The 24,448-nt window shown below is 40.5% G+C and overlaps 1 protein-coding gene across 2 annotated transcripts in view; it reads left to right on the forward strand.

The window, feature by feature from the left end:
- The window catches only part of jade2 (jade family PHD finger 2), a 157,321-nt gene that overhangs the window by 88,873 nt on the left and 44,000 nt on the right, over positions 1-24,448 (forward strand). For both annotated transcript variants that reach the window (XM_029519684.1, XM_029519683.1), the window contains exons 7-10: positions 4,326-4,493; positions 8,406-8,522; positions 13,511-13,993; positions 15,066-15,230. In XM_029519684.1, the coding sequence (XP_029375544.1) occupies positions 4,326-4,493; positions 8,406-8,522; positions 13,511-13,993; positions 15,066-15,230 (933 nt within the window). The remainder of the gene's footprint in view (positions 1-4,325; positions 4,494-8,405; positions 8,523-13,510; positions 13,994-15,065; positions 15,231-24,448) is intronic.

Raw genomic sequence — 24,448 nt, forward strand, 5'->3', positions numbered from 1 at the left:
ATCAGCAATTCCACTGATATAGATTCAATGTTAGAGCTTTTGGCTCTGACAAGTTAAAGCTTTTGTCCCCACAACACGTTCATGAATACCAACTACTACACGATCTCTGTCCTTTGGGCATGCCAACTGCTGTCGTCACATATTTTAACTGAGGGTGTTACGGTGACAAAAGATAAAAGGCAGTCAGCTTCAAGTATACTGTAACCTGTCACTGTTCAACATTTTCACCACAAATACTTTCTAAACTTCTCTGTTTTAAAATTGTACAAGATTTTAATCAACTTTCAGTCCTCCTGTAACTTCCTCTGTAACTTCTGTGTATCACGTCACCTGTTCCTGCTGCTGGCGTTGGCATGTGTGTCCTTGTACAAATTTTGGTGGAACACGACTCTACAGCACCTCTCGTGGTCTAAACTGCAGGATTTATTCAGCGTTTTCGCAGTTTTTGTTTGGTAGATTAAGAGATACCCACCAAACATGTCATGGAAATAAAATGTAACAACCAGTGAAAGAAACTGTTGCCCCCTGACACTACTAAGACATATTATTGCTTTTATAGATTCATTAAACACACCCAGAGCTTTCTCTTGCTTACCTCGGAAGGCCTTGTCCCAAACCTTCTGTAGGTAAAAAACAGGCCCGGCTCACTGAAGCCCCGTGATTGATCAATAAAATGCTTTGATCAATAAAGTGCTTTAATTGCATCTAATGAAGACAGAGTCTTTTGATGTCTGATTTGGTGCTTGTGACTGGCGCCAATCTGTCAGTGTGAAGAATGTTTTGGTGTTCCCCTCCAGCTCCTTTTCTACATCTCATTATGACAGATTGTTTATTCTAATGTTTCAGCCATACGTGACAGTGTCCTGTTCCCCATCAGAGAGCGTGAGTGATATTGAGGACACTTTTGAATGTAGCAGCAACGGTTCCTGAAATTCAGTTTCAGTGTGTGCTTGGGGGATTTTTTCAGGGGAAATGTTATTTGGGCTTCAATTATTAACTTATTACCAAATAAATGGCATAGATCTGATAGAGTTGCTGTAGTAATGGCAGAGGAGGAGGGATTGAAATGGCTCACTTGCCACAATTGAGGCACTTCCAGGCAGTTTAAGAGTAACTCGTGACAATAAAATGATCATGCTTAAATCGTTGTTTCTTTCCTTTAGATTTGCCCCTCTCAAATATCGGTGGTCTTTTCTTTATCTAAATATTCCAAAAGAAGTAGTTAAAAAAACAAATTTAACAAAACATAAACAAATTCATTCTGTTCATCCCAATTCATTCCAATGAGACAGTAACAGTATAATAAGGCCAGTCAGGTTTTAGTTGAATTTGTCCATGTATTTGGCAGGAATTTTATAGTTATTGCTTAAAATAAATAAATGAAAACTTATGCATTTTATTTTTATAATGCTTTTACTGCTTCAAAAAGCGAGACTTGGTCCGGGTGGTTGGTTTTTGTGATCATGGAACCATGGGGAATTCCCCCCAGTTGGCAAGAAAACATCCTGTGATGACCAATAAATGACCACATTCATGTTGTTCTTTTCATGTGTTCATGTTTATTTAATGTGTCTCTTCTGGATTTAATTTCCTGATGAGACCAGAAGCTGTGAATTCTTGGTACAGAAGCTCACTATCAAATCGTCTTGGATGCTGGAGGTTGATTTTGATTTTGTCATTTTGCAATGATAACATACCTTTATTGAAGAAAAATTCAAGTAAAGAAAACACAGGACACTACAGTAAATACTGACTGTGGGGGATCTAAAGTGAATTTCTAAATGCTGCTAGTTCATTTTCATAGTTCCCTGAGCAGAGCTTTGGCTGTCTGAAAGTTTGGAAAATAGTCACAGGTCTCATCAATTAATGGACTTCAGCCAACAAAACTACCAGCATGGTCTTTGAATGATGTGTTTCATTTGTTGTCATTTGGTCAGTATTTATACCACATACACTGACTCTCTGTGTACCACGATCATAGTTCATCGTCTACAGTGACAATTTAACAAACTTTTACATCAGTCTGCATTGTTTTGTAACAAAATGTCTCAATATAAGAAATTAAATAAATCCACCGGCTGTTTTCATTTGATTTGTAAACTTAAAATGAAGCAATGCATTCTGGTAGAGTAGCCCGCTCTCTGATGGAGGCTGGACGTTGTTGATTGACACAGAGATAGCAAAACAGGGAATTGAGTCGTACCCTGTTAACTGCATGAAGGTAAGCCATGTTTTTCTTATGGAGCAGCTGGCTCTGGTGTTTTATTCATTTACGTTCATCACTGTGGCTATCAAAGGTGTGTTTTTTTCCGTGCGTCAAAAGCTGTTTTTGTTTGCCATGGCAGTTTATGTTCATCATAACTGGAGCTACAAAAAGTGTTTGTTCTCTCCGTGCTCACCGGACCCCGTGGGATAACATGATGTGTTATCTCTTGCGCGACATGCTCATAAAATAGGCTATAGTTCTACATAATTGTCATTGTAATGATCGACAAGTTAAACTGCTGCATACACACAACAAAAATTCAGCAACAAAGTATGGTATTTATTTACTCATAAATGAAATGACTTCTATCGCTTTTCTGCTTCCGGGTCACGTGGGGTGCTGGAGCCAATCCCAGCTCACTCTAGGTGAATACGTCAGCACGGTCAGGTCAGGTGACGTAAATGTGAACTGGTGAAGTAGCGCAAATGTACGCGGCAACTCGAGCAGCGCTGTGGCGCAGCGTTACCGCTGCCGACCCGCACCTAGGAGGGAAGGGTTCGATTCCCGGCTAGGGTAGGTGAATGTATGATGTAATGTAACCCCGGGGTTAGTGATGTGATGTAATGTGATGTAATGACTGTAATATGTACGTGATGTAATGTAAACATGATATAAATGTAATGTTGTATGTATGATGTAATGATGTGATGTAATGTAAACATGATATAAATGTAATGTTGTATGTATGATGTAATGTAATGTATGTATGTAAAGGTCCATTCCCGGTGTGGCACCTGAACGTGTCTACGGAGTTAGTTGGTTGCGAGTGATGGACTGGGCTAATGCAGATACGGCGCCCCCCCCAGGACCTAGGCCGAACCACCCGAGACGGGTGACGGCACCCCTCCGGGAACGGACCGAGACCAGACCGGCGACAGGACGCGTCCACAGACTAGACCAGTAAAGCGAACGGGACATGAAAAAAAAAAAAAAAGAATTTTAGTGAAAGATTATGTAAGCTCTTGTTTTCTTCGTAATTGTAACCCCCACAAATGGTTTGGTCCGCCCCCTGGTTACTGTTGCTATGCTAGCCTGTTTTCCGTAGGAAGTTCTCTCTACGGAAGTTCCGTAGGAAAATGTCCGGTCAGCATCAGTCCGGTGATCAGAAAGGAAAAGAAAGATGAATGAGAAAATAAAGGGTGAAGAAATTTTCTTTACAAATATTTTTTAAAAAGGTGGTGACGGTGAATTTGTGACGGGGGACGTAGAGCAAGGTAAGAAACAGGGCCGTTAGCTTGTAGCTGACCAGCTCTAATGCTAACCTCCATTAGCTTAGCTTGTATTAAAGCTCTACACAAAACGTTATCTTGGACCGAAACAGCTGAGTAGCTGTCCATCAGAAAGGAAGAAACAGAGAGGAGAGGGTTGCAGCTGCAGTCAGTTCACAGAGAAAGTGACATGGGGGGCAGAGGAATTTATGTAACTTGTTGGCTTTATTTCCGCACAAAGATATTGACGCAAAATTAGAAGTACTCCACCGCTTCAGACACAACAACACACAAGGACCGGGACATTACTCGTTGTTAATGTTTTGTGTGTGGGTGCAGGCAGACAGATCTGTATTCTGTGATTAGGAGTTGGACCCCGTTGTAGTGATGTCTACACAAGATCTCCAAACTCTGGCTACAAGCTAATGCGTTCCGGGTAATAATACGACCACGATGTATGATGTAGAATGAGCCGATCGTTATGGAGAAATAACCCAGGTAGGATGAGGATTATACATTGTGGCCATATTCTTAACTGGAAAACGTACAGACATGGAGCCTGTGTACCAAGGTGTGAAAATAAAGGTATTTATTATTTTGGTTGCCTCAGCTGCTTGGACCAGTTAAGAGTATCAAAATCTGCAGAGCATCATGTCTGAAGTGCAGCAATTGATTCACTTGTTAATCTGTAACTTCAGACAGTGCTGTGCTTTCCCAAAAGGTCAAGCCAAAGTTCTAAATTATATATATATATATATATATATATATATATATATATAGGGTCTTTTTCAGATCATCACCTTCCTTGACTCTCTCTCTCTCTCTCTCTCTCTCTCCCTTTCCTCTTGCAGGCATGTTATGGCATCCTGAAGGTACCACAGGGGAACTGGCTGTGTCGGACCTGCGCTCTGGGCGTCCAGCCCAAATGTCTGCTCTGCCCCAAGAGAGGTGGAGCCCTCAAGCCCACCCGCAGTGGAACCAAGTGGGTCCACGTCAGCTGTGCCTTATGGATCCCTGAGGTGAGACCAATGGGCACATACGGGGGATGATCTGATTATTTTATCAGTAAGCAGCATCAGTTTGATTCATCCTCGAATCACTGCGCTTCTGGTTGTTGTTTTTTATTTTTTTCGCTGGGGCCAGACTTGATGCTTCGAAGGGGCCTGGGGGCACATAGATATCTCAAAATACCCTCATTTTGTCTGTGTTTATGATCCCAGTCATACAAAAGACTTAAAAGAAGGAATCAAGCATGTTGTGGCTGCACTTTATGCCAGTGTAATCCCTCTCTCCAACTGCTTTATCTGTGATTGTTGGATATTTGAGCAAAGTGGCTCCAGAGAGTGAACAGTTGTATAGTTTTGTGTGAATGCGTACAAATGCAGTCATTGTTATAATTTGTGAAAGAACTCATCTATCCCCATCTACTCAATGTAGATATACTCAGTATTTCTAAGACATACATAAACATAAAGAGGAATTTGCTCATGTGTGTAAACAAGGTGCTCTTGAACGAGGTATTGTTGGCATGAATGAAATGGAAAACATGGATCTGACAGACTGCAATGTATCTCACATTGTATGATGAAGACCTACTCACATCACTTATTCAGATTCTTCCACATGTGACGGATGTTAATTTCAGCTTTTCTCATCTTACCTTGAAAAAAGGCTGCATCCACATTTGAAAGTGCTAGATCTGCACTACGCACCCCATCAGGCAGTTCACTGTTTCTGAGACCAACATCTGCTGCAACTTGATGCTAACGTTTCTTTAAAGACTCCACACCGAACCTTTTCTGAGATCAGTGTAAGGCTGAAGAAAGGAGTGTTGTAATGCAGCTCATTGAATGGGAGATTTGACAATGAGAGTGGCCATGTCAATGGGCACTTGTTTAGCTCTGCAAACATTGTGTAAGCATGTAAACACGAGTACAAATAAACTGCATTGTGTTTGTGTATGTAATGGATTCATGCGCTGTTCCTTTGAGGTTTCGTTAGGAGGCATTTCTACTGAGTGAAGCAGTCAATACAAAGCCAACAGTATTTTAAAAAACAAGACATTCTGGTTTAGCTGTGTAGAAGACGGATTATATGTAATTACCACATTGAAAGTTTGCCATGAGAACAACCATGGTATGTAAAGAGAGGCACTGCTGAGAAGATTGTCATTTAATGTTGGACTTAAATGTAGCTGCATGAGCCGAAGTCAGCTTCAAATTATACATTTGGATTTTTTTTTTTTTATCCCCATGTCAATCGAACTGCTTAAATCTAATTGCTCTGAGAAGGCTTCCCTTCAGTCAAAATAGACGGTGGAGGTGATTACAACCTACAGTTCTTCCACTCTACATGCTGTATGACATTGGAGTGAACTTTTAAAACAACCGGGCACCAATGGAAAATTGGTCTTTGATTTTGGGAGATACTTGCAGCTGTTGGTTTTGTTGTTTTCTTGTTGAGTTTTTCTCCTTCATAGTAAACACTTGAAATTCTTTTCCTACCTCCTTCAGTTGAGACCTCACTTTTAACAGCCTGTAGATAATGTAAATTGATTCACAAGGAAATGGTTTTTCAAGCATGCACCCAAGCAGCTGCTCATTTTAACTTGATTCGTCTTGATGGTACCTTTTTTGGAAATAATTCTCCACTGAAAGCGCCAAACAGTCACAAAGCAACTGATCATTTCAGAGGTTCGGGGATGGATGTTGTTTCACGCCTTGCGCACCTTTAAATCGTTAAAGACAGTCAGTCATGTGTCTTCAGCCTATTCAGCAATGCTCTCCACAAACAGATTTCTCTGTAATGGAGTGGCTTTTGGCACCTCAAACCTTTTACTTCTAATTGCCTTCTGTCACCCTTGATTGGGCTAATTGTTTTCGTTGCACCGTTCGCTTTTGTTTTCTCTTCCTACCACGAAGGGGGGAAAAAAAAGATAATTTGCATGTCTGTGCTATGAGTACTGTGTGTGCATTTGTGCACGTGTCCTTATGTAAACTCAGTTTTGTGTATTTGCATGAGCTAAAAGGTGTCAATTGTAGATGAGTACATAAATAAACACGACGCACATATCACAACGGTAGCTAGCGGGATTTTGTTGAACATTTTAGTAGTGGAAATTTCCAGAAAAGACATGCTGTGTGTGTGTGTAAATGCATGTGCATGTGTGTCATTCATAAAGAGTGCTGGATTGGATGCGTGTGTTTGTGTTTTTGAACACACCATCACACCACCAGCCATCAAACGATACAACCCCCCTGCAGCGCTGTGTATGTAGCTTCCTTCTGCCCTGTGCCTTCAGCTCCCAGAGAGGGGTCTTTCTTTAAACAGCTTTTCATAACGCACACACACACACACTGGTTTAACACTGTGATTTCCTCCCATCTCCATGGAAGTGATTTTATATTTGGAATGTGGAGTAGTTGTGAGTAGAAAGTGTTGGGGAATGAGCATATTAAGGATACACACACACACACACACACACATACACATGCTCTACTACACAAAAAGTTTTTTCCTTTCCTGATTTTTCAGTATTGACAAACTGCAAGGAAGGGGGAGGGCTTGGGGATTGGCATGTATGTAGTCGCTCCATGTGCACTATGTGTGGGGCTTCATGGTTGAGAACAATCCAATCAATTAACTGCAGCATCAACACCTGGAAATCCTTTAGCAGCTATTGGTTTGGACATCAGCTTTTAAAAAGTAGCGAGCATTGACAGCGGCGGTCATGGCATCATTGTCTGAATGGCACACTCCGTCTATTGACATCTTCAATGGAGTGAAAATTGACCCCCACTTGTATCCAGTGGGCTGTACAAAAGACATCAATAATAACAGACAGAACCAAGACTGTGGACTTGTTCTATGGACGAGAAGATGACAGGAGGGAAAGAAAATCAGACATGTGGACGACTAGAGGGAGGGGTGTAACCTACGGAAATCAGTCGTCAGCTCGTTAATTCAAGTGTGAAGGACAAGGAAGAGAGGACCTTGCCACCAATACGAGGACAAGTGGATGTGAAAGAGGTGGAATGGTTTTTGGAAAGAAACGGGCAGCGAAGGAAGGAAGGAAGAAATGGTACTTTGGTGATGAGTGCTCTCCACTCTATTCTGCATGGCTGGTTGGCACAGGTCAATGACTTTTTGGTTGTATTTGGTGCAGCGAGGTTTGGAGCCAGAGTCGTCATGAATGGACCGCTCAGTGAGAATGAGTCACACTGGGCTTTACAATGATGTTTTTCCAAGGACCACATGTGTCCCCGCTCTGCCTCCAAAGACAGACACACTAATCCAGAGTCTTGGCTTTGAAACTGGAAGACAGTCACGTAATTATCATCTGAGCTACAATAGGCTGATTATAATCTTTCACTGGACGGTTTGGTGGAAAATTTTATCTTTTTGTCAAATAAAAACTGAGGTTTATCCAAAGAATTAGTATGAAAACAATTCTGAAAACCGGGCTATTAAGAATCACATACACCAGTTTTTATTTATAGTAAAATGACAATCACACCCCAAGGAGATATTATTTTCTTATATTAACAATTAAAAGGCAAAATATATAACATTTCAAACAATATGAAACATAGAAAAGCAGCTAGATGTTAGAAGGTGGAACCAGATATTTGGTGATATGTCTGTTGATAAATTTTCAATAGTCAGCCAACTAAGTACAGTAATTGGTGAAAAGGCCAGCACTAAAGAGTTTTAAACTGTAAATGTGACTCATGAATTTTCAAACCAAACCAAAAAATTAGCTATGTAAATTAAGATGTCCACAAGTGGCATCACAGGTCATTTTGGAAAGAATCACAAATTGTTGGTTAGATTTTTACGCACTGTTACAAATTATGATTTTTCTACCCAGTACGCATCATGTACATGCAGCACATATATTTATATGTCCCATTGCTATGTTTTCCCTGCAGGTGAGTATAGGCTGTCCAGAGAAGATGGAGCCCATTACCAAGGTCTCCCACATCCCTGCAAGCCGCTGGGCTCTGTCCTGCAGCCTGTGCCGAGAACACACAGGAACCTGCATACAGGTACTTCTTTCACACAAACACACATTTAGTTGGCAGCTCTCTGATACGGTCACATTATTTGTTTCTATGCACTCTTTTTTCTTGTCTTTTCTTTTTCTTTTTTAACAATGGAAATCTCTGTCTGACTATATTAAGCACGGTGTTGTCAAGATTACAACTTGATAAGTGCTTGAGTTTCACAGATAGAACACGGAGATGCACTGTTCAATTCATTCCTCCTCTTTCCCTTCCTCTTCAAATGTCAACCTTTTCCAGTCTTTGTACCATCTGCTTGCAAACTGCACATTATCTGGACATGGCACTGGAAAAAAAAAAAAGAAGTTTAGTTTAACTTTTTGAGCAGCGTCAGAGTTTAAAAACACTCGTCCTTTCACACAGAGAGCCAGATGAAAGAAAGCCTTAGCAAAAAAAGGAGAATGCGTACACTACATGTAGTGTAAACCTAGCACACACACATAAAAATGTCTCCACAGCACACATCATTATTGTTCATAGCATCCTGCTGAGTGCGTGTAGATCAGTTTCAACCTGATACTTCTTGAGTATGCTGCTGAGTATGCAAACAAAACCCCTGCTGACATACTAAAGCTAACCCACTTAACAGCTATTAGCCTGAACACCATCAGTGTTAAAAGTGCCCTCAAAGTGAACTAGATTCTTAAATCCCTCCTTTACATCTGAGTATACATGCAGAACGTGTACATGGGTGTTTGATGTAAATGCATACGTGTGTGTGTTTGTCTGGTGTTGAGGGTGTTTTCTGTCATTGGATTGATGCTGTGACCTAACAGTGAGTTCTTGAGCCAGAGTTGCCCACAGGGATCGAGTCTCTCTCTCTCCACTTTCCATAGCTGCAGGCAGCTGTACAAACACACTCACTGCTCAACTTCCACCTCGCACAGAAGATAGAGGTACAGTGCTGCAATTCTGCATGAGCAGCAGGGGTCCTGTGTAGGCCTTAATGTAGGGCAAAGCATCACATGACAAAAGTTTGTGCACAGAAGAGTCCAAGAGAAAATAAAATGTGCATCTTGGGTTTTCTTTTTCTAGATTTTTATGACATATTTAAATTGAGTTAGGCCTCCCGAAAATTTTACATTTTTTGATAAATAATCAAGCCGCTTGATTATTGTAGAGTAAACAAATCAGGTGTTTTGCGCCAGTCAGTCTTAGACTTCTGTAGGTCACAACTTATATTCTTTGTGTGCTTTTATTGGGCAGTTGGTTAGGTAGTTCAGACTGTTCTTCATTTCTAAACCTATTTTAATAATGTCAGCCAAGTCGCTCTAAAGTCTTCGGTCATTTCATCCCTGAGTAATTTGGAACCAAACTTTAGTTCCTCTAATGACAAGCAGTCCTATCCGTTTTTATCTGCTGACACTGGCTCCCATAATGACAGTCATATTTAATGATCCAGTGTATTAAATGGAAAGTTCGCCAGGTATAATGACAGTCTTAATTAGTGCTCTATTAAATGAAGGTGCACTGAAAAGGTCAACCTGTCAAGCCTGTACAGTGTTTGTTAAAGCCTGTAGGGAGTGAGACTATGAACAAGTGTCCTCAGTAACACAGTGACACGGTCAGCTAATTAAGAAAATACTCGATACTTCATGGTTAGTTTGTCTTTAACACAGATTTCAGAGGAACATAGCAGCTCTCTGTATGCAAATACACACATGGGTATAACAGGTGAACATACCAAATAAAGTTAAAAAGTAGCAAGAGATATTTTAGGCTGTACTTGGCTGTGACTCAAGACAACCTTGTAACCTGCTGGTGGGTCAGTTATTGCTTCTGTCCTACTCTCTCTCTATGCACATATTAAGCATTTCAATACAACTGAATTCCCAATAAAACTGTTCAGATTTATGTGTCTCTCTATTTCTATTATCGAGCAAGCTGTTAAACCTGCTTTATGTATTTAATAGCCATGACATCATCGGACAAACTCCCCAAATACATAAATTAAAAGGATGGTCAGAAAGGTGGAGAGTCATCCACATCACATGGTGTGCAGCCAGTGCAGAGATTTATGTTTGCAGCCTGACCTGTAAGCATTTGTTGCATTGCTGGGGGACTGTCTTCTCTGGCAAGTAGGCAAGAATTTCTGCCTGGTGCTAACCTCATGTGCTGAGTGCTACCCTACTACAATCAGTCAGTCAGTTATAGATCTGTTGTGATCTTGCCAAAGATTCGGTATCCTCACATTTTCAAAGATACATATGCAAGGCTGAAATTTGGCAAAATTTGTAATACAGTTTCTCTGTGGAAAACCAAAGAGCATGGGGATAGAAGAAATTAAAAAGTTTACAGTGGATTTGATATTTCCACCAAAGTTGTGGCATGTATGACACTTGTGATACTTACATGAACCGATTTTTTTTTTTTTTTTTTTTTTTTGGCACACCCTTAGTAATAATGGATTTAAAGCCCCCTAGAGAAGTAAAGGGATGAACTCGTTTTTTCCCTTTTCAATGTGGGAATCTCATCTTTAAAGAAATATGTCAAACTTCTAAGAATCACAATGAACAAGCAAATCTGTTTCTATGCAGCTCCTACGCTTGGTCACGTGTCCTATAAGAAAAGGTATCTAATCAGACACATGGCTTTATCTCACATTTTAGATATGTTCAGTCTTGACAAAACATAAATTCCCATATGAACTATATAGATTATAGTCGCCATAGATACTGATAAAACATTAGTAATGAATCCTTGCCAGAACAGAGCAGATGCCGTCCTGAAAGGCCATCTGAGTATTTGCTTCAATTACTCACTGCGTACTAAACAACATATCGAGTCGGCTCCATGCTGTGTTCAACCTTTTACCTTCTGCCACCACATATTTTACAGCTGATGCAGTGGGCTCAGTGGCCACGTTGACATTTGTGGAAGTGGGTAAGAAAAATGGGTCTGAATTGGAAACAATGACCTATTTTGTTTTTTTAGCATGATGATGTATCTATATTGTAGCATCACACAGGCCAGTTAAATGATTATTGGTTGACCTTTGTTTACTTAGTGTTTTAGTGGATTGAGAACAGGTTTTCTAAATCAGCTGTTGACAACATCAAAGTGAAATAGATGAAACATTAAGTTTTACCTGAAGAAGAAAGAAATGGCACAAATCAAACTGAACTGCACGAGAGCGAGCTTTTCATTAGAAAGACCTGGCGCCCTCAGCACCAAAGTTAGAAAACAAAAACATTTTCTCACGTAAGGTCATTTTATGTTTGTGTTTGAACGGGCACAAAGGTTCGCTGTGGTGTAAGTGACATCACCTGCTGATATACGCAGTGGTCTGTTTTGACACGTCTCAGACGTTGGAATGCAGCCCAACATTCGGACCAAAAAGCATGCAGCTGGTGAAGTGAAGTGGTCATTTGTGTTGTTTGGCCCAACACGACAAAGGACTCGTTCACAACTCTTTTTCTTGCTGTCAGAGGCCAACACTGTTTTTAATGCAGCTGTGAGGAATGTGCAAGTACTTGAGGATACAAGAACTGGGTTGTTATTATCTTTGTGCGCTATAGCGGAGATCCCTAACCTTTATTATACTGTGGACCGTTTTTACGTCAGTTTTGTGATGGTTTTTGCTGATGTGGGAGTGGAATATATATCATTGCTTGCATCAGAACACAACAAAACAGGAGGTCTTCTGTTACTCTGTTTGTGGTTTCACATGGACTCATGAGCTTGTTCGCCATTCTTGTAAGTTGTTATTTAGACTTGATGTCTCTATTTTTCCTTCCAGCACACAAATAAGTCTTGAATCCAAGTAAAACCAGTCTAAGTGAGTGAGACAGAGAATACAGAGAACACTGAAGTGTGGCGGTTATCAAAACTTGACTTAACATAAACTGAGACCTAGACCCTTCCCAAATAAAATACAAAAATTAACAGCAGCATCATTCAACTTTTGCCTCACAATGATTATATTTGCTGCTGAGAGCTGAAAGGTGATAATGATGGACTGGTTTGCCTCACACTGATGACCTGTTCTTGCTCCACATCAGTGTATTTTTAATGGTGGTGTGCCAGGTAGCAATGAGGAAAAATACACCACAGACAAGCCAAAAAATCAAGGCAATTGCCACAAAAAAAAAAGTTATCATAACCTTTAAGTTCATATAAATACTAATTAACCACGTTAGGAAATGTTTTGAGGCTCCATATTTTTTCCAAGGACAATTTCTTTCATGGGAAGTTATTTCAATTCCAATTTCACAGCAAAGTGAGAGGCAGTTTCTATTATATATAGATTAAAAAACATAGTTCTAAGATTTTGTATCTGCAAGCATTATAAGTTTAGTAGACTTTGCTTTTGTTTTTAGGATTAAACTTTGTTGTGGAACTGTTGGGCAAAAAAAGAGCGAGGCGGAGAGTGAGAGCGGGAAAGTTGGCTGTGAAAATATCAAGTTGTCCATCAAGTTTTTGTTATGAAGCTTGTGAACATCACAATGAAGAGAGTCACTATGAACTATAAGAAACTAGAAATGAGAAGCACCAACCATCTTACGCAGACTGCAAAATAATCACACACACACACACACACACACACACACTCTCTCTGTCTCTCTCTTTCTCTCTTTTACAAATGTGACAACAACACATAGCCACAAGGGCTCATACACACAAAATCACACCATGCCTGGAAGGACTCAGTGGGAGGCTGCCTCTTAATATGACCTGTAATGGAGAAGACAGACACACAGACACACACACACACACACATATCCCAAGTCACTAAACTGTCAGTATAAATGGGGGAACCGTGCTTTCTGTGAGTTGGCTTGTCTCTGCTTCGCCACACTTGTATTAGAACTTAAAAAAAATGAACAGAGAATATAAAGTTTTGAACAAATTTCTGAAAGAATCATAACGTGCGTTTCCATCTTTCTGTCCTTTTCTTTTTTTCATCATTCCATCTTTCGTTGTCTCTGTGTCATTAACCGTCTTTTCTCTTTTCTGGTGTCCTCCCCTTCCAGTGCTCCATGCCCTCCTGTATTGTGGCCTTCCATGTGACATGCGCCTTCGACCATGGGCTGGAGATGAGGACCATCCTGGCTGAGAATGATGAGGTGCGCTTCAAGTCTTTCTGCCTGGAGCACAGCTGCACTGCCAGCAATAGCAGCATGACCACCAACAACACCTCCAGTTCCTCCATCCTGAGTAACGGCAACCACACCACCAACGGAACACACGTCACATCCAGACCTGAATGGGCCACCGCTGGTGTCGGCTCTGAGCCCTGGCCAGACCAGCAGCAACCAAACGGCAGCAGCGACCCGGAGCAGAGGCCGCAGTCTTACCCTGTTTCAGTGTCTGCGTCAGAGCGAGCTGAGCGGGACCAACTGGAGAGAGAGAAAGTGAGCCAGAGAAAGCAGAAGCTCCAGGAGCTGGAGGATGAATTTTACCGACTGGTGGACCCGAGGGAGGTGGCTGAAAACCTGGGACTGCCTGTCTCCCAGGTATGTCAACTGAGAAACTGAGTTACAGCGTGAAATGATAGGACATGATGATTTACATCAGTTTCTGCAAGATATCCACCATCAAGTGCTATAATTCTCCAGACACAGTAACAGGAGTATAAATAAAGCATATATAGTATAGAGCGCGCACACACACACACACACACACACACACACACACACACACACACACACGGGGTCGACAAGTCGAGTAGGTGAAAAAAGCTTATGTGAGAGAGGTGAGAATAGCAACACTTGTTCCGTCTACCTGGTAACAAGTATCCTGCTCAGGAGAACAGGGTTTATGGACCACTGTGGCAAACAGAAAGTTCAATCTCTCTTCACAAAGAAGAAAAAGCTTAGGTGTTCTTGTGATCAGCTTTTAAGAGCCGTAAGCTGAAGAACAATTCCTTATCAAGCAAAACCTTTATTTTGTGTGTGTGTAAATACTATGAATCTGGATGGGTGCATGTAAAAGTAGCTAAAATGCCAACTTTGAACTGTAGCACGGAGCAGTGATCTTTTTTTGACAATATAATTTCCCTAAAGGAAAGCCTTCTGGAGTTCTCAATATCATGTGATTTTTGTCACTTGTCATGGAAAATTCACAAGACGGATGCACATTTACTTTGTTTCTGAGCACCTGAAGGATGTCCCATCCATATCGGTCACAAAATATTTTTTTTTAACTTCAGCCTTTCAGTTGCGCAGTCAATGATATTTTAATTCATGCAACTACATTTAGTCAGATATGTGTTGTAGAGTTTGATTGAGTGTAGGCTTCAATGTATCAAATTAAATGCTCCCATTGCACAGGTAAACTGTCTGATGAGTAACAGATTTGTTTGGAACATGCTGCCAACTGCTCTCCACTTTTGTCTCTGCTGACATGCGTTGCTGCTTAATGCAAGAGCTCTTTATTGGGCTGCATTTTTTTGGGACTAAATATATTTATTGTAAATGAACATGTTCAAAATATAACCTAGAATGGATTAAAATCCAATGCAATGATGAAGCTGTAATTTTTAAAGAGTGGACATTTGTTAACACTGTAACTCATTTTTTCTTCAAGGTGGACTTTCTGTATCAGTTCTGGAAGTTGAAGAGAAAGGCCAACTTTAATCGACCTCTGGTGACCTTAAAAAGGGATGAAGTTGACAACCTGGCTCAGCAGGAGCAGGACGTCCTCTACAGACGCCTCAAACTCTTCACGCACCTCCGACAAGACTTGGAGAGGGTGAGTAATAGTCGTCTGTGTGTCAGTGAAACTTGCAATTTTCAGACAAGAGGTTTGTTTTTGTTTTTGTTTTGTTTTGTTTTTTTCACGGTGTATGTCTGTGTATGTATATGTGGGGATTTGTATACTCAGATCTACATATGCTCAGTGGTTTATTTGGTAAGTAATGGCGATATTTAGAGGATAATTTACATTTTTCAGGGTTAGTTAATTAAAGAGATTATTGACAGCGTCATTCAAATTTACTTTTTTTCTTTCATGAATATTAATATTGATTGAATTAATAGCCTGGAGGATGAAGGCATAGTAAAATGACTGGATTATATAATGAATGATTGAATGATAGCCAAGTGTTGGGTAAAGTGAAAAACCATACAGAAGTCATTTGTATTTCCTCTGATCTGTATTCATTGTACTATTCACTATATATGTAAAAGCCAGTTGACCTGACCTGAGTATTTGGTTTTTTTGTTTCTCTGGTTTTGGAACAGATGAACCTCAAACTTAGTTTAAGGTAACCCAGAGAGTTACAATATTTGTCGTTTGTAATGTCAAGAAGGTATTTCTCTATTTAGAAAAGTGAAGTGGATCATATACATGCAACTGCATGTCATGGAAAGCTTGGCTTTGATTTGAAGTCTGTGGTTGGGTCCCACAGATGCTGCTGCCAGGGGTCCTTGAAAGAAATAGTCTGTCTCAAGTAAAACAAAGCTGTGCCTTAATATTAGTTGAAGCATGGCATCTTTGTCAGTATTATCCATCACAGGTCATACCAAAAGGAGTCCTTCCAGGCATGGTGGGATTTTGTATGTGAGCGAGGTACAAGAGTCAAAAAGCAATAATTGAGTGTGTAGTGGTACCATCAGATCTTAAGTTGCATGTCAGACACTGAGAAGGGAAGCGGAGCTGTCTGCTGGTCATCACCTTTGGTGAATTGGATCAAGTGTCTGGCTGCCAGACAGACCTGGTGAATCCATATGTGCAGTTACAGTGAAGTGGTGAAAGCCCTGTCTCCCACTTCCACATTTATTTTTTCTTGCTTTTTAAGGATGATTGGAGGCATGAAATCCAAGTGGGTTATGTTCAAAGGTTTTTGTGAAACAGTTTTTCAGACTAGTGTCCGGCAGTGTGGTCGCCTGTGCCTGATGTGGGGGCAACCCTAGAACCAGCTGGTAGACATTAGTGGTGAAGAAAGCTTTCAAACTGAAGAGGGCTCTTCCCTTTGCAGCTCTCCGGTTCTCCGAGAGCTCCGAAACTCTGTAAACAGCAGATTTGCAGGCCAGAACTCCAGATGCTTTTGAGGTTGTGGTGGAAGATTTCAGGGACCTCACAGTGGAGAAGAGAAAGGCTGAGAAACTCCAAAATCTGACTGACATTTACTTTGTCGATACATTTCAGAGAAAATCCTTTGTCATCTTCCTGAGGAAGTTCACCAGCATGATACTAAATACTAAATATTCAGCCAATGTCTCAAGTCTAAACCTGAACTGTAGCAGTACAGTTTGGAGGTCAGGCAGAACTTCCTCCCCCACTTCCTTCAGTATCATAGCTCGCTCTTGGCAGCTGAATGCTAACCACTATGTAAATTTTCTTGCTTGGTTTCCTGCATTGGTTCTGTTCATGCCCATAACCTCATTCCTAGGTCAGGGATCAGCAACCTTTGGCATTAAAAGAGCCATCTGGGCGTGATTTCCACCAAATAAAACCCACTAGGAGCCACAAAGCCTATTTGACCACTATAATGCAGAAACTTTCATTACAGTTACAATGTAACAGTAGTTTGTTGCATTTATGTAATAAAAGTAAACTATAAACTATATTCTATTAAATTTTGGATGTATCTATGGTTAGCTTACCAGGGTTGAGAGTTCAAATTAAGTCACCAGATCACCTAAATCTCCAGATTCAATATTCAGAGCTATTACATTGAAAAAACAACTAAATATAATAAAATTTATTTAAATAGCCATTATTTGTTCACATTAATTTCTCAAAGCTATAGGAAGCCACAGAGGGATGAAAGTGCCGCATGCAGCTCGGGAGCTGTGGGTTGCCGACCCCTGCTATAGACTCTTGTTCTCAGTGCTCTGATAGTTGATTGGCATTCACCGCAGCAGCACTCTAAAAACCTCTTTCTGACCCTGCAATCTACCCAATAGAATCTGAAAGGCAGCCCAGTGCTTAAGTATCTATTGCAACCTGAATTGAGGGGGATACAATTGACTCTAGTCTGCCAAATGTTAAATATCATTACCACAATTAAAAAAAAAAATGGCACCATATAAGTATTTGCCTTCTCTGACACTAAATCTACCAAAAAAGAAATAGTGTTGAAAAAGTTTCTACCACAAACCCTCTAACAACCAGTTTAAACTCTCTTCCTTTCAGCGAACTGTAAAATACACCCAATAGTCTGGTGTCCTAAATACTTTTTTCCTCCCTTTCTTTGGCATGTGATATAATACAGTGCAGTTGGCTTGAATTGGTTTTGTTTGGCTTGGTTGATTTAATTTGGCTCACAGTAGGACAACTTTCTAGCAAATAATTGGTTGTATTTCAACCAGATAACCCACTATCTTTTTACAAGCGAAAGAAAAAAGAGCCATAAACAGAGGAAATAGACATATTTTAATTGGTCATTGTTTTTGTTTTTGTTGTTGTTTTTCCAGACCCTGGAAAAAAAACAAAAACTTGTCAGGATACAGCAATCAATATTTTTTTTTATCTAATAGTCTATCAATTAATCAAGTAATCCACTGAATTATTTTGCCTTCACATCATGGAAGTGCCGTTATGGTCTGCATGTTTCGTTTAAGAATGGATTCACTGCAATGTGTTTTTCTTTTTTTTGCTACTTGAAATGATCCCATATCTTTGCATTTTCAGTTTTTTCTTCTTCTTTTGTAATTTCCTGAATTTGCTCCATCTTTTGTATGATATCACCACGGATTTTTAAAAATGTGCATCAGTAATAACTGTCCGTTTGAAAGGCAACCAGACAATGACCTAAATTGTCCGTAGGTCTGAGTGTGAGTGGTTGTTCGTCTCTGTTTCTGTCTGTTGGCCCTGTGATGGACTGTTGACCTGTGGCCTGGATTGGCTCCAGAACACCCCACAACCTAGAAATGCATAAGTGGTAGAAGATGAATGAATGAAGTATGTTGCTTTGTTTTGGGACAGACAAAATAAGGGAAGGAATCAACTACATACTGTGTGAGCACACTTGATTGTGCAGATCAGTTTCAATTTGCACTAACAGTCAAAATTTCTCATTCAAATGAAAAGGAAAGTGTGGCCAACCTTTTGACTGATATTGTATAGTATTATCTGAAATGAAAAATTGCTCCACAGAATTGTCTGTTTCCTATAGACCAGTGTAACTATAGCCATACCACAGTGTCTCCAGTGGTCAGGGTTTATTGATTGCTGCAGGCCTTGTTTCAGGAGACACTTAAAAATGAGAAACACTAGTAATAAGTAAAAGACTTAACATCATCAATCTAACCCATTAGCCACATTAGCAGTCCTGAGCACACAGTTGATCATAACTTCCAGAGATGGTTATAAAAAAGTGCTGTACTCAATGAGACTGTTACAATACAGCATGTCTAACATTGCCAACAAGCTTACATAAACTGTTGGATGTTCAATTTTCAAATTTGGTAATATAATTTCTCCACTGCATTGTGTTGCTCTTTGCTTGTAGAGAAGGTTTGATTGTGCTATCATTTGGATCACTCCTCACTGCCACTTGTTGTTAGCCGCCATGTGATTGTTATGGAAAGTTGTGCATTTGTTGATTATGTGAAATTGATATAAAAACTGACAAAGCATCGGAGCTTGATTGAACCACATGTTTACGTGAGAGATGGGACTGCTTCATGAATCAAGTGCCAGATTTGCAGTTGTATCGGCACTTGTGAAAGTGTTGCTCATTATGCAGATTATTTACAGCTCATGTCTGTGCTGAATGAAAGTGGTGAAGATGTGTTGAAAGGTGCTCTTTTGCTAATGTTCTAAGGAGGAACTGCGCATCTCATAATTGTGTTGAGCCATTTGTAGAATAGCATTTATTAGCCTGAAAACGTTGCTACAGTTGCAGAAGCATGGTGGCATTTGTTACAAAGTTTCCACAGAGCTGATGCCTTCGTGTGGGGGGGGGGGGGGGTTGACAAGGTGTTGTTCAGTCCCAGGCTGCTTGAAATCGAATAGCATTCCTCTTTAAGATGACTTGAAGGCCTGACAGAGAGAGGAGGATTGATTGTGTTTGCTGCTAGCAGGTCTCCCATGAGGAGGATTGATGATCAATTGGTCACATATCGGCCGAGCGAGTGTTGACAGCTCAACGCTGCTGATTCTACTGGCTGTCGATATATAAGCTCTCTTTCTCTTTATCCATCTCCTTCACTTTCCATCCCCCTCCACTTCCTGCCCTCACACTTTCTTTCCTTCTTCCTCTGTTTCTCATTCACACGCAACAGATCTACCAACTGTAAGAAACTGAGAGGCTTATCATGGAATCCTGACTCGTATTTTTAAGGCATTGTCTTACATTAGGGATCTGATTCAGTGCTTTCAATTTGTGAGCAAACGTTCAGCCTTTTTTGTGTTTAGTTTTTCCTTTTCTTTTCTTGGTTCAAGCTTGAAGTCTTTTCTGTAGTGATGTGTAATATATGTATGGTGTTGTGCGCGCGTGTGTTTGTGTGTGCCTGTGTGTATATCGGTGCACAAGAGAGTATTTCAATCATTTCTGATTTGCTGGCAAATTGAAAACTCCCCTCCATCCTTGCATCCCGTCATCCCTCGACCCCAACCCAATCAGAACCCAAGACCAAACCCTCCAGCCTTGTGCTTTTATGGATAAGTGTGTGTGCATATGTGTGTGTTTGTTTGTACATGTGCATGTTGGTGGTGGTGGAAGATACCAGGGGCTAATGTTGGGGCAGATTATCCCCCTCCTCCTCCACTTTGAAGTGGTGCCCAATGGAACGAATTGAACTGAGTTGTCCCTAATGCACTGGTGAGCTTTCTCCATTTCTGTACCCCTCTCCTGAGTGCTGTCCCAAACCACCACCACTCATCCAATCATTCCTTTTCTTTTTTGGCGTGTGTGCTGTTTTTGACTCAGGTGGAGAGGCATGTGTGTGCGTGTGTGTATAATGACTGGCGATGAGGAGGTTGTCATTGTAAAACCCTGCACCAGCTGAGGAATTCAAAGACAGAAGCCACTGCAGCCCCAATGTGTAATGAACCATACATATCAAATATACTGATATACAAATATTTTAAATATATTTTCATTTGAGCTAGAAATTGACCATAGAAATGTTAGTCTTGTTAAAATTAATTGAGTGTTTAATTGTTTTTAATCTTATGTTCTTTTTAATGTTCCATACTGTGTTTAGTTTTTATTCTCCTTGGTTTACGGGAGTCTTTGAAATTAGGTTCTAGCTTGTGAGGTCTCCAAAGGTTGAGTGCTTTAACTGGGTGAAAATAAGCTGGTGCCAAAGAAGAGAAATGCAGGTTGGAGGGTCCCTTTCTGTGAGCACAGAGGGAGAGGAGGACTGTACTTTAAGGAGTTTAAGGAAAGAGCTGAAGAATGGAGGAGAGGTACTGGTGCCCAGGGAGGAGGTGGATGAATCAGGGGAAAATGCCATGGCGCAGCATGAGAAAGGAGACAGGGAAGAGTTGGGACAGACGGAGGGAAAGCAGGTGTGAATTCCTTTTCCTTGCTCATTTCCTCTTGTACACGACCAGTCAAAAGTTTGGACACACTTTCCTATTCATTTGAATGAGAAGGTGTGTCCAAACTTTTGACTGGTCGTGTATGTTTTCACATCTTTAATGACTCCAGTCTAACAATAGCAGTTAGTCTTTTCCCTCTCCTTCGTGCATCAATGCTTCAGCCAAGGCTGGCAAAGAGTCAAATGGCACAGTGTTGTTCTGTGCCCGACCCTCTGCTCTCGCCCGCGCTCTCACGGTATAAAGACTTGGCAGCACAATCGGTCCAACAGGTCAGCAGTCCCACACCCAGGAGGCCCTCAGGGCAGGAAAGGACAGTACAATTACCAAACAGTTCACTTCAGGAAAGTCATGTTTTATATCATCTATATAAAATATGAGCACTCATATCTAAGGAGTTTAAGCAGGATGGTGTGCCATAAAAAGTTGGTGAACTTCTGGAAAAGAGAGTTGCAAAACAAACGACCTGACAGTGAGAAAGCAGGGATTTGGAGGGACTTTTTTGGGCAGTCAAGCTGTAGAGTCAAACCTGCAGAGAGGACCGAAGCGATAAAACCTTGAGCCTTTAGCTGCAGGTCTGGAATCAGCAGGGTGGTTTAGGACTGATATGTGTCAGGGAATCTCAGCCAGTACACTGTGTGCCACAGCAAGGGGGGAGAAAAGCCCATCAGCTAGTTTTCTTTGGCTACATGTTGCAGTTTCACAGTTTGTTTTCTTTCTGCTAACCCCTTCAATACTCCATTCTGTTTTGAAAGGAGCAAAAAGGAAGTTTCAGAGCAAAGTAAAGGATGAGGGGGAAATACATGTGTATACAACCTTGTAACCAGAAGTTTGCCAGCTCTGACTTTCAGAGCAGCAGAAATCTGTGTAGAGAAAGAATAGAAATGAACTTTCTGCATCAGAGGAGGCTAAAGACAGAAAAGTTATTGGCAGATGAAGCTTGTTTGTATCTTTATCATCTCAGACTGCCAACATATATGGATTCCCTACAATTTTTGTGGCCTGCGTTGATTCACATCCACAATTCATAAAAGCCAAGATCTACATACCTCTCCAAGGAAAACTTCCAACCTCTCCAATTTCTTCTTTTTTTTTTTCACATAAGATTGTTGTTGGAAGGAACCACAAAGAACCATTGGACTCTTCTCCTGACTTTAATTTATTTTTCTTAAGTCATCTCTGTGCTACACAATTATCCAAGGAACACATTATTAAGTAAGTCATTTGTCAGTGTTTTTATGGCTCTGACCCTTGTTCAGTTTACTTCTGGTTACATCTGATTTTCATTTTCCCTCCCAAGTTCCACTCTTAGTACCAACTTTCTTGTCATAAATTTGTTAAATTGCCTGTTGCTTTTAATGCGTCGAGATCATTGGACTAAATATCCAGATGCCGACATTGTACTGTTAAAAGTAGAAACAATGCTGTTTTTTGTGAAAATCATCCAAAGAAGAAAATACTTTGGATGTCTGGTATAATGAATTTGTTAGAACACTTAAAACGGAACAATTTTATTTCAAGTTCAGGAAAAAGAGAGGTTCCAGCTCAAGTGAATAGGATTTAGAGTTTTTGCCCTGAATCCTATTCTTCCCATAATGCAACTCATTGCTCTCTTATCATTATACCTCACTAACTGGTTAAAGCCCATATGATCTTGACTCGTAGAGTGATTTCATTTATAAAATTTGCGCTCCATATGTGAAGGCAAATCATCTCACATGACTTCAGATATCAGAGGATCAATCTAATGTCAAAGATGCTAGAAATGATCCTCACCACTAAAATGCAGCTGTGCAGCTTTGTTTGGACAATACAAAGGACCTGTACGACATTCTCTTTTGGTTTTTGGTTTTTTCGCAAGCACTATCAGTTCAGTTGAAGAACAGACAACAAAGAGAGACGGAGAAGGGACAGAGTTGAATCAGGGAAATGTCATTTGATTCCAATTATCCTGGTTATTTCTTGCCACCACATTCATCTTATTGTTTTTGATGTAACTTCATGCAGACTCTTGGCATTCTTCCAGCCTCCTCCCCGCACAATATTTGTGGCAAGAAACTATCTGAAGTGGCACACCGTCTTTAGTTCTGCTGCTGTGCTTGCATGGTTACAAGATGTACATAATGGTCCACATGAATACTGACAGAGGGGAGCACCACTTACATACATAACCTCTTACACCTACACAGTTATAAACACATAGCTGAGAGAGTGTGTGTGTGTGTGTGGGGGGGGGGGGGGTCTTGCTGCGGGCCAGACAGGCGAAGTCATGCAGCAGACAGACCCACCCTCTTGGATCAGTATCAAACTGGCTCCCCACACACAGCTCTGCTCCAAACCTAATACTGGCTCACTACACACAATCCCTTCTTCTTTGGCTGCTGTCTGTTTCCAGGATGCTTCAAGGTACTAAGAAAGATCCAAGAACTGTGCCTTTTCTGTCCACCAGCGACGGTTGCTGTTATATCTCAAGACTTTACAGCAACTATAAGTGTTTTACCAGCCACCCAGGTCTCATTTCTACATTCAGGAGATCATGGTTGGCCTACTCCCAAAGTGACCAGCAGGGTAACGTAGACTCATGAGGGAAGCAGTCTGGTTCTTGCTGTAGTTTTTTACGAGCTACCTACTAGCAGAATTTTGGCCTGTGTTCATGCTTGCTGATGGATTCTCCAGAGAGACTTCCCAGACTTCAAAAAACTCAATTAATGGGATTTGGACGTATAGGTTTTGAGGAATGATCAAACACAAACACATCACTGCATTTGTCTGAGCTCATTCAGAGGAGCCCAGCTGTGTACTACCTGTACCAATCCAGAGGGATTTAGTAGTGTTTTTGATATTGTGAGGTTCATTTCATTTTGTAAATCAAACAAATTAGGGTGAACAATATGATGACTACTTTGTGTTTTTGTGTGTGTGCGATTACAGGTGTGAGTTGTGTCTATGACTGTAGTTTTTCTTACTTACTATTGTCTCATTAGATGAAAGCTTCTCCACCCACCAAGGTCAAGAATTATTGCTGAGGTCGATTATTACATTCACTTATTTGATGAATAAATTGCATCCTTGTCGGGTAAAATGCATCTTAATTTACTCTAAAACCAATTTCCTATATTTTAGTAAAGTTTCCCTTTGCATACCTGGACCTTTTGAAATTAATGCTGAAATTTATCACGTAGCTCTGGATAATATATCACTGCTGATTAAATAAAAAAAAAAAACCTGCATGTAAAAATATAGAAATTTTTTTAATTCGTTCAAATTCATGACCAGGAAATATTGTGTTTTTAATCAAAATAATGTGCTCTCAAGTTATGAAACAATCTTAGCCCTGCACGTATACCACATACCATTCTCATATTTCTTTAGGAACAAAAACTAAATTTCATGAGCTACATGGGACCATTCAGGCTAAATACAATTTGAAGGCACAACAGCATATTGGATAGAGCTACAGTAAATCAAGTCAAAAC

Source organism: Echeneis naucrates, chromosome 14, assembly GCF_900963305.1.
Source record: "Echeneis naucrates chromosome 14, fEcheNa1.1, whole genome shotgun sequence".
NCBI classification, from domain to species: domain Eukaryota; kingdom Metazoa; phylum Chordata; class Actinopteri; order Carangiformes; family Echeneidae; genus Echeneis; species Echeneis naucrates.